Source organism: Triticum dicoccoides, chromosome 3A (assembly GCF_002162155.2).
Source record: "Triticum dicoccoides isolate Atlit2015 ecotype Zavitan chromosome 3A, WEW_v2.0, whole genome shotgun sequence".
Taxonomy (NCBI): Eukaryota; Viridiplantae; Streptophyta; class Magnoliopsida; order Poales; family Poaceae; genus Triticum; species Triticum dicoccoides.
Genome location: NC_041384.1, coordinates 652,932,687 through 652,947,626, shown reverse-complemented (window position 1 = coordinate 652,947,626; position 14,940 = coordinate 652,932,687). Strand labels below are relative to the sequence as shown.

Below are 14,940 nucleotides of genomic sequence, written 5' to 3'. Positions count from 1 at the left end.
AAATGAAGCCACAATGCCAAACAATACAAGGCAGTGGTGAATCTCTTCTACAAGCAGATCAAGGAATGAACCGAATAGGGTAAACCGCATTGAAAAAACACACGAGTCCACTACAAATGGCAAGGCCTCGCTGTCGGGCATGAGCCTGAAGACGACGCCGACCTAAGGCACATGAGCTCAACACGACATCTCAAAATTGAGTAACAGCAAAGCATCGCCGCCGCCAAACCCAAAGGGACAGACATTGGTCCTGGTGGGTCGCCTCTGCTCCAGTTGCCCTCTTTTCACAAGCCTTATGCATAAGGTCTTTGCATGGCCAGATCCATGGCGAGACCACCAGTCCGGGAAGGACTTCATGCCCACCGTTTGGTGGATTTGGAGGTATAGAAATGCCGCAGTCTTCAGCATCACACAATCCATCATCATGAGTTTACTTCAACAAACGCCCGGAATTTGCTCCTTAGAAAGTTGGGAGTTGTAGATTGGGAGTATTAGCCATGTCAGCAATGCATGGAGACAACTTCTGCATTTCCTCATCAGGAGAGAAAAATGTGCAAATGCCAGGTGTTACCAGACAGTATCAGGAACCATAATTCTTATAACAAGGTAATATATACTCCCTCCGTTCTAAATTACTCGTCGTAGAAATAGATGTATCTAAAACTAAAATACATCTAGACACATCCATATCCGCGACAAGTAATTCAGAACGGAGGGAGTAGATGCCATCACTCATAAGTCTTACGTACTAGCTATATATCAACAACCATAATAAATAAGGTAATAAAGGTGTCATCACTCGTCAGTTCTCACCATACATGGGCAGATGCCCCAAAAGTCGGCATATAAATCAGCCACATAATTCTACTTACGCAGTTATATAGACAATCCTATACAAAAGGAATGGACGACTAGCCTGAGTTTCTGCATCAACTGTCAGGTGCTACAACAGACTTAACCTCTTCGGTTTCATCATCCTAGGAAGAGCCGCCAGACTCTGACTCTGAGGAAGAGCTACCGGACTCCGAGGAAGAGCTGCCGGACGCTTGAGACTTCACGCCTGCTACAATAGGCTTAACCTCTTCCGTTTCATCTGAGGAAGAGCTGCCGGACTCTGACTCTGAGGAAGAGGGGCTGGAACGGGAGCTACTTCTGGCTTCACAACGCTCACTGTTTCAGCTTTCATGTCTACTTCAGTTCTAGCGCGTGCTACTTCAGGAATTTCTTCATCTGTTTCATCATCAGAGGAAGAGCTACTGGACTCGGAGGAAGCCTCTGGAGCGTACATGTCATCACTGTCTTCATTGTCCGTCTCCTCGAAATACTTCACGAGGTTCCTCTGCCTTCTCCCGCGGCCAAGATCCACCTTGGGAGTGGCAGGCTTGAATACTTTTAATTCCTCAACCTTGGGGGAGGGAGGTACTACGTCCTCGGCACCATGAGGAAAGCTCTCGATGCCGCCAAGATAGCCGTTGCACTCTGAAGTGCACATCTCGTCGCTCGAAGGATCTAGCTTGAGGAGATTCTGAATGGCCTCGTCGTCATAATGGATTGATACAGCTTTAATCTCCTTTTTGTCCTGAATTATCTTGGCTCCATGTAGTAGAATGGACTTCAGCTCATCTGCACTTGGCGGCTTCTTGGAAGAGTTCATTAAAATATTTTCAATGGCCAGCTTCTGCTTAGACTTCTGCAATATCTTCGCTTCAACAGAACATTTTGTAATAAGCTGGTAAACAACCACCGGTCGGGTCTGGCCAATCCGGTGAGCCCTGGACTGTGCTTGCAAGTCCATAAATGGATTGAAGTCTGGATCTGAACACGCAAAGGAAAAATAAGTGCCAAGAGGATTTAAGGTGAATGAAGCAGATAACTAAAAACCACTCACCATATATAATTACTCTATCAGCACCAGGCTGCCATAATATTGAATAATGTTAGTCCAGTTCCATAAAGTGGAAGAAATAAAAACAGATGAGGCTGTGAGTATTAGAATTCATACCAGGTCAATACCTATACCACCAGCACGAGTTGACATCAAGAAAATAAATGTTTCACTTTCAGCGTTGTTGTATTCTTTTATGCTCTCCTGCCTCTCAGAGAGTGCTGTCTGTCCATCAATGCTGCACGCCAACACAGATATATTAAGTCAAAAGAAGAAAGAGAAAAAATGTCAGCTATACTCTGAAACGACTGAAGAAATATTGAGCATCACTGTAGGATAGGATAAATGGAACCATATATCCATCAGAAGATTGAATAGGTCTGATTAATGAAACATACCGTGCATATGTGTATCCCAGGAAAGAAAGGAAGTCCTCAAGAATATCAAGCATCTTCGTCATCTGGGAGAAAATCAATACACGGTTCCCTCTCTCTTTCAATTTTGGGAGCAACTGAAGATTAAGAATTGACGATTATTACATGCAAGAACAAAACATATGGAACAAATAAGCAAGCAACGCTAGATAGGATGCAGTAGTAGTAGGTCAAGGCACCTTCTGTAAGAGTTGAAGTTTCCCTGATGCAGAAACTAGTGATTGGAGAACATCTTCTCCTGCATGTTGTTTACCATCCGATCCTGTAAACAAATACTGGAGAAGGTGAAACAAATTAGCAGGAGAAGCGAGACTTAAAGTTAAAATCTATTAGTTTGCATCAAAACATACTACAGAATGCAGAATTCAAATGCATGACACACTGCACTAAATATGTTATATCGCCACCTCACACAAATCTTTGTCAAAATGTTCCTTATCATAAAATATCAAGACACATGGAATTCCACAAGTTTATGGCAAGAAAGATTCAAGGGAAGTAGATGTAGCCTTCAACAACTAAATGGATGCAAAATCTACCGGATGATTGCAGCATTTTCGCAGTTCCATTAGTACGTTGTTCAGAGAACGCTTCCTACCTGAAAAGGTGCACACAAATCTGTCAGCCCCAATGTAAATACTACTTGGCTAGCACAAGTACATAAGCCCAATTATAAGAACATTCTGTGAAGTTAGATAACTTGGTTCCCACCACTCAGAGATACTCCATGAGAAAATGGTAATACAGATAATACTTCAAGGCAAGCAAGTTCCACAAGTCAAAAATGCTGTCGGTGAGTGCCCTGAAATTTGTTCTTTGCCATTGTAATTTGCTGATCAGAAAATCTAAGCTTGAAGTGTATGTGCCATTTAAGTTTAGGCATAGATCAATCCAAGTATAGTTGGTGAGCTTCCAAGATTTTCGTGGGATGACCCCGTTTTTCTAGTAGTGTTGCAATTAAGTGACTGGTGGTAAAAGCACGTACCGCTAGAAGGCCATGCTAAATTGAAGGCCTAAAGAAGTTGCATTGGACAGATATCACTCGCTTTGCAAAAAATGCTCTCCTATATTTAAACTTCCCACGCATAATGCCATAATGTTAGCACAAACCAGCCACCTGGAGGCATTGCAACACCTGCGTATTTTACAGGTGGAGGCTGGACTACAAGTCGTCGACAGAGACAAACTTATGGCGGCTTCACTAGCACTAGGGATCACAGGAAGTGACTGTTGCATGCTAGACACCCAGAACTGACTAGCCAGGTTTTGCTGTTCTGTAGCCTAGTTTTTGCTTTCTTGTAGCCCTGTTTTTGTTGCTATAAGTTCTCTTTTGATTGTTTGTCGCTGACACTAGTGGCAATGTACTAAACAACTTCTCCGAGTGTTCTCTAATACAAAGTGGCACACGTTTATATGCATGGTCGAGAATAACATTAGCAGAAACCAGCTTTATCAAGAGAATTTGATGCAGATTAAGACAAACTAGAAAAGTACATATAAACTAACAATAAATGCAAGTGAAAACTCTTTGACTGACCATCCTGAATAGCACTGTTCAACTTTGAGTAGTTCTTCTCTAGAATATTAATGTAAAGATCTCTCTGAGAATCTGTATGTGCACACGGAACTTCTACCCACTTCTTTGTTGGCATAGAATCTTTTAGCACATCAGCTTTCAATCTCCTCAACATCCTAGCAAACCAAACATGAAAGAACTAAGAGCCACATCCAAGTTATGAAATAAACAAAGTATATAACTTCATCATTAGACAGAAAAATCACCTAGGCTTTAAAATCTCAGGAATGCGGGCGATTTTTTCATCTATTGTCAGACCACGCTCAGATTCAATTGGTGAGAACAACAGATCATCCTTTGGGTCAGAGAACTCATTTGGATCAATATAATGAAGCAATGAAAACAACTCCAGGACGTTATTTTGGAATGGTGTTCCCTGTACGGCGAAGAGAAAGAGGACCAAGGTCCAACCACATGATCAGATCATTCCAGAAAAGGGCAATTAAAATGCATTTCAATGAGAAGTACTATAAGCTATATATGCCTCAAATAACATTTTGTTTGGTCTATGGAATCATAGGACTGGGGAATAACTTTATAAAGCTTACTATTTAAGATAACTATTCCGAAATGCCTACGGGCAGTGTGGAGTTGAAATATTTGCTCCTAAACAACTACAGTAGGCAAATGATTCATTCCCTCAAAAGTCTATAGACCTCTTTCTGATGAAATTTTTTGACAGAGCTCTTTCTAAAAACAAGGAAATCAATGATACCAAGCTGGTATGCACACATCCAAATCAATGATATCACAAAATATGAGTGAGCCCTTATGGTACACAATATACATCATGGCTAAAGTACAAACTTCCAAGGATCTGAGGTAAACAGGGTGTAATAGTTTGCATGACACAGATGGAATTCCCAGAATTAGACCAGATGGGACAAATCATTACTTCTCAAATTAGGCAAAAGTACACCTAGGGCTAGGGTATGGAAGACTTACTGTAAGTAGCAACCGGAAATCTGAGCTATATTTCAATAGGCAGGATGCAAGATTACAATCAAGCGTCTTCAATCTGTGAGCCTCATCAACTGAAGCGAAAGGGAGGTGATGTACGACAGCAGAAATGTTAACTTTCAGGCTAATAACAGAGACAAATTAAGACTAGATAACCTCGATGCAGCTAAAAAAAACTTACTGACAATCGTTGACCACTTAATCTTTTTTAGAACTGCTTTATCAATTTGGACAATCTCATAACTTGTCACTAGAGCATCAAACAGAGTCTTCCCTTTGGAAGAGTACAGTTCATGAGCTTGAATACACTTTCTGGAGTCCTTATCTCCTTGGTAAACAACAATACTAAGATCATGTGCCCAGCGATCAAATTCCTAATACAGAGAACATGCATCCAGAAATTACATTTGACACAGTATGAAGAGTTAAGGACAATGATTTGAGCTCCTTCACTACAAACGTTCAGGATACTATGGCAGAAGATCATGAAGGTTATACAAACCTTTTCCCATTGCAGTAGGATGCTCTTGGGAACAATGACCAATGCAGGAGATGTGGTCAGACTTCCTTTGATTATGCGGTTGAGAAAGCAAACAACTTGGACAGTTTTGCCAAGACCCATTTCATCTAAAAATAGAAAAAGAAAAGGAAAAATTTCCGTTATTGTCTTTACAATATAAATGAGAAAAGAACAATCAAGAATTACGCCAAGAAGCTTCTTCCAAGACATATGCATGCAGTAATTCACAAGTAACACCCTACATCGATGTCTTTGGTAAGAAAAGTAAAAGTATCTCTTCAGACCGGGTTATTTCAGAAGGAACCAAAGTTAATACTGCCTCCGTCCGGAATTAGTTGATGCTCAAACTGATGAATCAGATACATCCGTTTGAGTGTCAACTAATTCCGGATGGACAGAGTGCCAGATTCCATCGCGATAAATTTGTACTCCCTCTGTCCCAAAATTCTTGTCTTAGATTTGTACGGATGTATCAAGTCATGTTTTAGTATTAGGTACATCCGTATCTACACAAATCTAAGACAAGAATTTTGAGACGGAGGGAGTACATAATAATCATTGTACATAAAAACTCCATATGTATTAAAATGCATTAAGATGCAAAACTTTTGTTATCTCAAAAAAATATGTAAGAAGCCCTTGCAACAATATTTGAATAATACTTGGGTCATATATACTGAAATAATAGTATAACATACAATGCGTCGATTTTGACTTTACAGTTCATGAACATACCAGCAAGAATAACGCTCCTCCTAGATTTGAAATTGTCAAGAATCCATTGTAACCCCTGAACCTGGTAATTGTATAGTACATTTTCTGGGACCATCACGTCAATGTTCATCGGGCTTCGTACAGTATTTTTATGCCTTTGGACAAGCATAGAAACAGCTGATGGCACGCCTTCCGTGAAATACGACTCCCATGTGGCATCACAATAGTCAAGTCCTTTCCATTTCACGAGGAACTCGTGTCCCTCAAAATCTTCATTATTATCAAAACTAGCCAGGACGTCACATAAACCATCATAACCAAACTTCCGGCGGCATGCAATGGCACGATCTACTTCAAGCCATTCAGGTTTCCTTTGATCCTCCGAGTATGCCTCTTTAGGTAAGCTGTTGCAATAAGTTTGCATAATCATAAGAAAGAATATGAGAGAGCATTCAAAAGAAGTGGTACCAGTTAAGAACACAGGGCAATTTTTTTTTAAATGGCAAGTGTGAGTTCATTACAGTTCATTATTCATTCAGGTCTTATAGAGTAACCAGAAGGAGAAAACAAATCAGTAGATAGCAGACTTAAACTGCATGTAAAAGGAATACTTGTTTGACTGTTCAAAGATTACATAGATACATAGTTCATAACACGTCAATGAACAAAACTTCGCCTACATGGACCAACTAGATAATTGGCATCAAAAGGACAGCTTCAGATCTGACGAAAGAATAATAGCAGCAATTATAGAAGGCAAGGGGCTTACGGATTCTTGCTTATGTAGGTTCGTGCTCGTTGAGGCTCAAAAACACGAAGCCAATCAAGTGGAACCTAGAGCATGTAAAATCCAGATGTTCAGTAAAATAATTACAAATTTCACATTGATTGTACTGACATCACATAGACAAAAACCATTCTAACAAAGGAAATATATGTAGCTAACGAGACATGGCGATACATGAGTATGTGGCAATAGGGGCCGACAGCAATGCCAAGGCAGCTACAATAAACAAGAATGTGGCAAGGAGAAAAACAAACCCAGCAGTCGTGATGATGAGAAAGTGATTGCCATTTCACGAGCATTTGATACTGGAAATCTGACTCCTGAAGAATTACCCGTCTGCAACCAACAAGTGTTTGGACCTTTTTTAAGGCATATACTTCCGTCCCCTTAGCCAAGGATGCTTGATCGATTTTGCAGAGAGGACATTCCAAAGTGCCTCTACTATCCTGCATCGGAGGACTAAGACAGAAGGTGTGGAAGCTACGAGAACAGCTTGTGTTCTGGCACTGGATCAGAAGACAGCTACCGGCTCCACTCTGTGCACAAAAAAATCACATAAGATTGACGGATACAAGGTGATGAAAAAAAACAGCTCAAGCAAACCTTACAAAATTCCTCACAGAAATAACATATACCTTACATATTGAGCAAGTAGGTCCACTAGAAGCGCTTTTGCAAAGTTTTACAGTGCTACGCAATAGCTCATCATCTGGTACAAAATAGAAAGTTCATGTTATATTAACCTCGCAACAAGCACACAGGTACCCGACAGGTCATTAAAAGGCAGAAAAAATGCATGAACGTGAGTCTGCACTGTCACAGCGGCAAGCTACAGCAAGCATAATTAAGTTGGTATGGCTGCAACATCCACTGTTTAGTTTTCACTTGAGAACATTAATTCATGAATGGTACATGCATATACAGACACATATAGTAATAGTTATACAAGAGTTTTAGAAATTTCAGTGATGAGTTGGCTGTCAAGTACCAACTGTGCATTTACTGGTGGCGCAGTGTAGGTCCTATATGACTCTACTGTTGTCAATATGTCCGATTTTTTTATCTTTTGTCAGTTTGTAAGTGTTTGGCTTTGTGCATCTTAGTTATGCAGAGGCTGGGTGTTGCTCATCATGCTTTGTATCCGCTTGATACTACGTTTTGAGTTAATAAAAATGCCCTTTATAAAAAAAAATACTAATTGTGCATAATATTGGCACCGTAAAACCCACCGCAAGGGCAATAAACTGACGGTTTTCAACAAATCGATAACTTATTTATACCTGATCCTGAAGATTTAGACGTTGGCAACATGCACAGAGAAGCTTTAGTGCAATTCTCCTAAAAATGAACAGGAAAGATTTATTACTTCATGAAGAGCAGGAGTTAACAGACTATTTTTTGTGAATTTACATCTGAAACATGATCAGCCTTCTGTTTCTGCTGTAGGCGCTTTGACATTCTTCTGCATGGAATTGCCTTCCTATGATCTGTGGTGATTTCAAAAGTAAAATTTAATGTTGGAGAAAATTTTGTATGGCACATGATCACCTAATTGGCACAGAATAAATACAAATTACTATATGGGTGCACAGAATAAATACAAATTACATGATTTGAAAAGATGTGGTAGTGCTTAATCCACTATGTGGGTGTGTTCATAAGAACTTAAGTCTAATCAAGAGGGGGCATCTGATCAAATGATATGGGAAGTAAGTGAAGGTTACAAGTTTGAACGAATTCAAAACCAAATCATGAAATTTATTGTGCAATGAAACAAAGACAATAAGCAAGCATGGTCCTCCATCGTATCATCTTATAAGGATCCTTGGTTATCCGACTTAGTTTTTTCAAAAGAAGAGAAATGCTTCCAAAAGGCTGCTCAATTTACTCCAGAAAAATGCATATGGAGAGTTTATGAAGCAAAACACACAGAAAAGGGAGAATCATGGTAACAAAATGTAAACAAAAATATTGATCACAAAGTATGCCCACTTACTATCTACAGTGTCACTATCAGAATCGCCGTTGTATGCATCTTTGCTAGTTCCCATTCTGTGCCAAAGACGCTTTGACCTTCGCTGGGGGGGCAAGTGATCATCATCTGCACAATGCAAACTTTAAATTATTTGCCACAGAAGAATGGTTATATGGCTGTATCATTTTGTAGGGAGTATTTTGGTTGGTTAAGACAACATTTTGACAAATTTAGCACACAAAAAGTTGAACACTTGAGCATACCATCATCAGAGCTGCTCCGCGATATATATTTGTCTTCATTCCATTCACCACTGAAATACTCGGATGTAAATCTCTTTCTGAGGTGGTTTGGCCTCCTTCGTCGAACCAACATTTTGGACTCTGACACACCATTTGGAATTTACATATCAAGACATACATGACAACTTCACTCTAATTCATACATCTTCAAGCTACAAAACTGAAAGCAACTCACTCTTACCATCCTCACTGTTCACAAATACATCATGCTGACTCTCCCTGCTACTCAATTCTTGCTTTTCAGTTCGTTCTCTCTGTAGGCGTTTGGACCTTCTACATGGAGGCAACAGTTGCCCACCTGCAGTGAAATAAGTTCAAACTAATATCGTGAGTCAAAATTGTAAAACAAATTGTAACCTTGTAATACATGTGAAACACCATTTCGAATTAACAAAAGAAGGCATATGTAACAACTTCACTCTAATTTATACATTTTTAAGTTTCAGAACTGTAAATAGCTCACTCTCTTACCATCCTCGCTGTTTGCAAATACATCTAGCTATGTGTAATTATGATAAATATCTTATCTTATTAAAAATAGATTAAAGAAGTTTACAGTCACTTCAAGAGGCTAGAAAGTCTCTGCGTTAATAGGCAAAAAGAAGATCTTGGCTGCAGATTTTGGTGGGTTAAAATTTATAATGATGCAAAAATAAACAAATCTGGATAAGAATTGCTGCAGTTGCATAGAAAATTTAACTCCGTTTATGTATGTAGGCACATAATTCTACCAAATTATACATCAGTGAATCGAATGTCACTTGCAACAGAAATGCAAACATATGAAAAAGATTCAGCCTGTATTTGGGCATGTACAGGTGCAGCTGGTGCACAGGGGCCCGAAAATCTTGGAGGCCCCAATTTTTTCTTGACTAGTGGAAATACTACTTACTATTTTTAACTGAACAATTAATGAGCTATAAAAATACAAACTAGCGAAGCTTCGACATTAAAAGATAAAATAACTTGATGAGAAATATCTCATGTTAGATATAGTTTCTCCACCTCACGTGTCTCTTTTACCCTACTTAAAACTCCCAATCCAGCCCATCAAGGAATAAATTAATCGCATAAACCTAACTCTAGGTGTTCCCTCTGCCAATGAATAGTGTAAAGAAGCCATATTGCTCTAATCTTAGAACCATGATGCTGGAAGGATGGGACATTTCATCCTCATGTGCCACTGCCTCGTGCTAAAAGGACGGCACATTTCAGTTAATAGTTCCAAGATGAACCTTTTGGCAGGTTATAATTTGTTGACAGAAAATGTGCAGTGGTAATAAGTAAAACCAATGTTTTCATTATTTCTGCATTCATGGTCTAATTTTTAGTCTCGCACTGGGTTCCCATTAATTTCTCACACACTAGGGACATTTAACAAAATAACTCAAAAGAGATATGAGTGTTCCTCCCAACACTCATACCTTCACCATTGCTCGGCATGACATCAGCAGCCTGCACCTCGTCCTCATGCAACTCAGAAGTTGCAGCACCACCGGCGGCTGTTCGCTTCCTGAGACGCCCGAGGTTCTTTGCGGAAACTACGATGCAGTCATCAGTTGTAAACAGAAACAGGAGTTAGTTAATGTATAGAACGTGAATGGGGCTTCGTGTTCGCGCCTCAAGAGACGATCGATCAGGAGAGATTTGAACTTCTAGTCACACCTTCCGGTGGTTTTGTCTGCGTTGCTGACTTCACCTCATCTGTAAAATAAAATTGCAAAAAAAAAGTGATAATCCGAACGAAATTTCGCATCTGACACAGTGATCAACAGTTCGACGCTGCAAACTGACCGAAGAAAAAGATGCTGTCCCACAAAAAAAAGCGAAGAAAAATCCAACTCACAAGATTGGGGGACAATTTGTTTCGGATCGGGAAAAATACCAATCGATGCGCTCTCGAAAACTAAATCGACCGGTGCGCGCATATGCATGGCAAATGCCGGTCATTTCCAACCCCGACCAAACGAGTTACTCGGAAGCTCGCCTAAAGTTCCGACCAACAACCTACAGCTACGTGAATCCGGCGAAACCTCAAGCTAAAATCGCCTGGACGCCCGATCTAAACCGAAATGCAGGAGAAATAAAAAGGCAAGAGTTCACGCACATGCGCCCCGTATCACTCACCATCGCTGAGTTCGATGACCTGGACGTCGGCGGCGCGCTCGTCCGGCGGCGGCCGAGCGGCGGCGGCGCCGCCTCCCCGCCGCACTTTCCACGTCCCGCGCCTCCCCCCTCTCATCGGCGCCGATCGGCCGGGGTTCGCCGCCGCGCCGGCGTGTGGGGCTAGGCCGGTAGGGTTTTCTTCCCGGGTTCGAAGCGACGGCGGCTAGGAGGACTACTGGGATGTGTGTTGCGAATGGGGTGGGGGTGGGGCGTGGGTTTAGTAGCTCGCGCGCGGGTTGGGGGAGAGCACTGGCGGGAAGTTCCATGGCGCTGGTTTCGTAGGTGGAGCCGGTGTTCGAGGCTGGGGAGCGGCATGTGGGTCCCGTGTGGTGGGCTGGCTGTGGTTACCTGTGCGACGGGTCCATGGAGTTGGTTCATGGGCGGGAAGCAGAGGCGGCGCGGGCGACGTGCGAGCGGGGAGGAGACATTAATTGGGTGCGGGCGGAGATTTTCTGCGGCCAGTTGCGCTGTTTCTACTCTGGGAGATGGGAGATTTCTCGGTTGTCGTATGGGAGAAGATATCCGTGCGGATTGTGCGGCGTCCCCAAAATTAACATGTTAATGTTGTGGCTTCGATAAGATCTTTTGTGGAGATGTTTGAATGTACTACTGGAAGATGTGACAAATTAATGTGGTTGGGTAAAGCAAAAGAGTGCATCACGTCATCATTTTTTGGTCTACTAAATAAACTTTAACTCGACATGTGTTATGATTATGCACGAAAAAAATTCATTCCCAAACCTATATCATGTCCGCTCACCAAAAACATCTCGCGACACATCCCATGCGTGGACATTCTGCTCACCTCACATCTTCTTCTGAGTACTCTCTTCTCTTTGTCGTTCTGCCACCGGTGACAGCATCAACTTCTTCACGTGTCTCTTCGTCCATTTGTCTCTCCTTCCAAGGGAAAAACGACTAGGGTTCCTGCCTTCCGTCGGCAACGCCGTCGATGTGCCTCGTCTCCTGTGGCCTTAGGGTCATGGGACGCGGTGGATCCCGGCCCGTACTGGCGGGAAGGCTCCGTTTTTAGGTGTTTCTTTGAGTTCTGCTAGAGTTTGTGTCCTATTCTAGAAGGCGAGATGGTGTCGGCTCCCAGAAGATGGAATAAGGTTTTTCCCGCCTAGCCACCGTCCCGATGATGTGTCTAGCATCGTCAGAGGGCGTATGGAGGTGTGTCTCCGATGGATCACGCGAGGATTCGGTCGGTGATCATCTTTGGTGGATCTGCTCAGATCTTGTCTTCGTTTGACTATGTACGTATATCTTCATGTTAAATCCTTTCGATACATGCTTCTCTTCATCGGCGGCGGTTGCTGTTCTGGTGCACTAGTTCTTTGGGGGCCTTAACACGATGACTTCCAACTCTCTACCACAACAAGTTTTGTCCGGCTTGGCGAGGGAGGGCGATGAAGGCGGTGCGCCTTCGACTCGCTTCAATGCTTTTAGTCGTCGCTAGGTGTTCTACGGATTTGGATGTATTTTTTGTTATTTTTGATATTCGTTGTACTGTCATAATTGAAGATTAATAGGTTGAAAGTTTACCACAAAAAAGGAAGACAACTCAAGTTCCCCGCCTCATGGACCCCTTTTTGTTGTTGCATGTGCTACTACTTGACAATGCCATTATAGGGATCTACTCAAACTCCAAATATCACTTTGTGAATCATCCCCATCGAATGTCTCTGGACTATGCCGCCTCCTGCTTATCATCCCATTCGGACATTGCCCTTGGTGTTCATGGTTGATCAAACAAACAAGGAATGTCTATTTGCATGTGATGCATAGGGAGGTGTTGCGCCAAACCCGCCTCCTCGTATCCTTTCTCCCGATCCTCAACCACCTCATATGCTTTTCCTTATCGCCTAACACCTCTGAATTGTGGGGCCCATACCACGGCGCAACGGAATTTGTCCTCCCCATCATCCACAACTATATTCTCCTCTCTGCACCACACTGTGATCCCTAGCTGAGTCGACTTGATTTGTTTGTTATGTGTTTGTGTATTTTAGTTCTTATATAACTATTGCTTTATGTGCATGCGGATCTCCAAAATCCAATTGCAATCATCAAGATAAATAATAACACTCTCCAAAATGGTGGGGTCAACACTAGCTAAAGAACTGACCTCTCCAAACCCATTTTCATCTATTGCAACCATCGTCATCAATAAAAAAATCATCATTTGCACCATATAAATTTTGTATGCCATAAGGAGTGTCATAATTGTCTCCCCAATCAAGAACAGTATAATAAGTAGCAGGCATAACATAATCATCCTCAATAGTGATAATAGACGTAGTGTCACCATAAAAAGCAATACTTTCATCAAGTGCGTCATTTTTTTGAATAGCAAGACCAAAGAAAATTTTCTCCCTGAGATTTTAGCTACCCACTCATCATAGGAATGACCATTAGCTTTATCATAGCACTCATCATCTAGAGCACGGGAATCGATGTCGATGATGACGGAGATGATCCCCCTCCGGGAGAGTACTAGATGAGGGTTGAAAACGAAGATTGCCAAGAAATGCGATGTAGTGGCGGCGAAAAAATGCTCGATAATTAGTGTGGAGGTTTCACTGAATATTTAGATCATCGAGCACCGGAGCCACCTACCCACAGGCCGTAAGCGCCCTTGTAAGGTGGTCGCTTAGGCTGTCCGGGCCCCATCATATTCTTCTGGCACAAATCTTCCCCACCTATTGTCGTTTTATTGTTTCTTAGACTTTTTCAATTTTATTGTCCGACGTCACATCTCCTTCCTCCAATAAAATGGAAAGTACCCGGAAATAAAATATTCGACCAGGTGTCCTGCCTAATCCATCACCGTATACTATTTGATAATACTAAATCTTCTTACAAGTGCTGCCAAGCCATATCGACCCATCAATATTGGGCGAAGACGAATGCTCTATGCAAAGGATGGTGTAAAATATAAACGTTGATAAAATATACTCAGGAAAGTTGGTTATTCGAGCATTTAACTACCGATTTGCTTAATATTGTTATTCATCATAAGTTGTTCAAGAGGCACACTTTCTTTTTTGATGTGATTTCTACTATATATTCAGCCTTCAGGTCCATTTTGTGAGCTTATGATTTCTCCACTTTTACTTTTTCTAGACCAATATTAGCTTTCTATGTCTTCAGTTTTTTCTTTTCGCCCTTACTGCCGTGCAAAGGCTAGATGGATATCGATAGCCTCTTACATACGGTTTTCTTTTTCTGTTTTGGAATCTTCACATATACACAGCTGCACAATTGTGTGCTTTAAATTCAAAGTGTGCCGGGGTGGCAGTAGAAGGGAGATTGTGACCGGATGAGCCATTGACATAGGTGGTAAGACTAGATTGGGGAGACGAAGATAGTAGGCAGTGCGAGATACTCTCTCCGTTTGGAATTACTTGTCGCGGAAATAGATGTACCTAGACGTATTTTATTTGTAGATACATCCATATCCGAGGGAGGAAGTACAATTGACGTGCATTCTAAAATATGGATGCCCATCTCTGAACAGAGGAGGACACGGTCCTAGACACCAAGCGGGGCGCGATGACGAGCTCCCCGAATCGGCAACAAGGCCGAGCACACGGGAGGACGAGCGAGCGAGACATGACA

General features: G+C 41.8%; 1 protein-coding gene across 1 annotated transcript; it reads right to left on the bottom strand.

The window, feature by feature from the left end:
* Positions 1–735: 735 nt before the first annotated feature.
* LOC119272764 (CHD3-type chromatin-remodeling factor PICKLE-like) lies at positions 736–11,395 on the bottom strand. The gene is made up of 23 exons (XM_037554165.1): positions 11,281–11,395; positions 10,819–10,857; positions 10,578–10,694; positions 9,335–9,451; positions 9,115–9,234; positions 8,873–8,977; positions 8,287–8,363; positions 8,157–8,214; positions 7,512–7,585; positions 7,131–7,412; positions 6,859–6,923; positions 6,111–6,493; positions 5,358–5,482; positions 5,037–5,229; positions 4,841–4,929; positions 4,102–4,271; positions 3,857–4,011; positions 2,859–2,917; positions 2,499–2,594; positions 2,284–2,396; positions 2,003–2,123; positions 1,889–1,916; positions 736–1,815 (listed from the first exon to the last, which is right to left on the bottom strand). Exons 1-23 carry the CDS (start codon positions 11,393–11,395, stop codon positions 1,064–1,066), a joined length of 3,453 nt encoding a protein of 1,150 aa, XP_037410062.1. The 3' UTR covers positions 736–1,063.
* Positions 11,396–14,940: the final 3,545 nt, after the last annotated feature.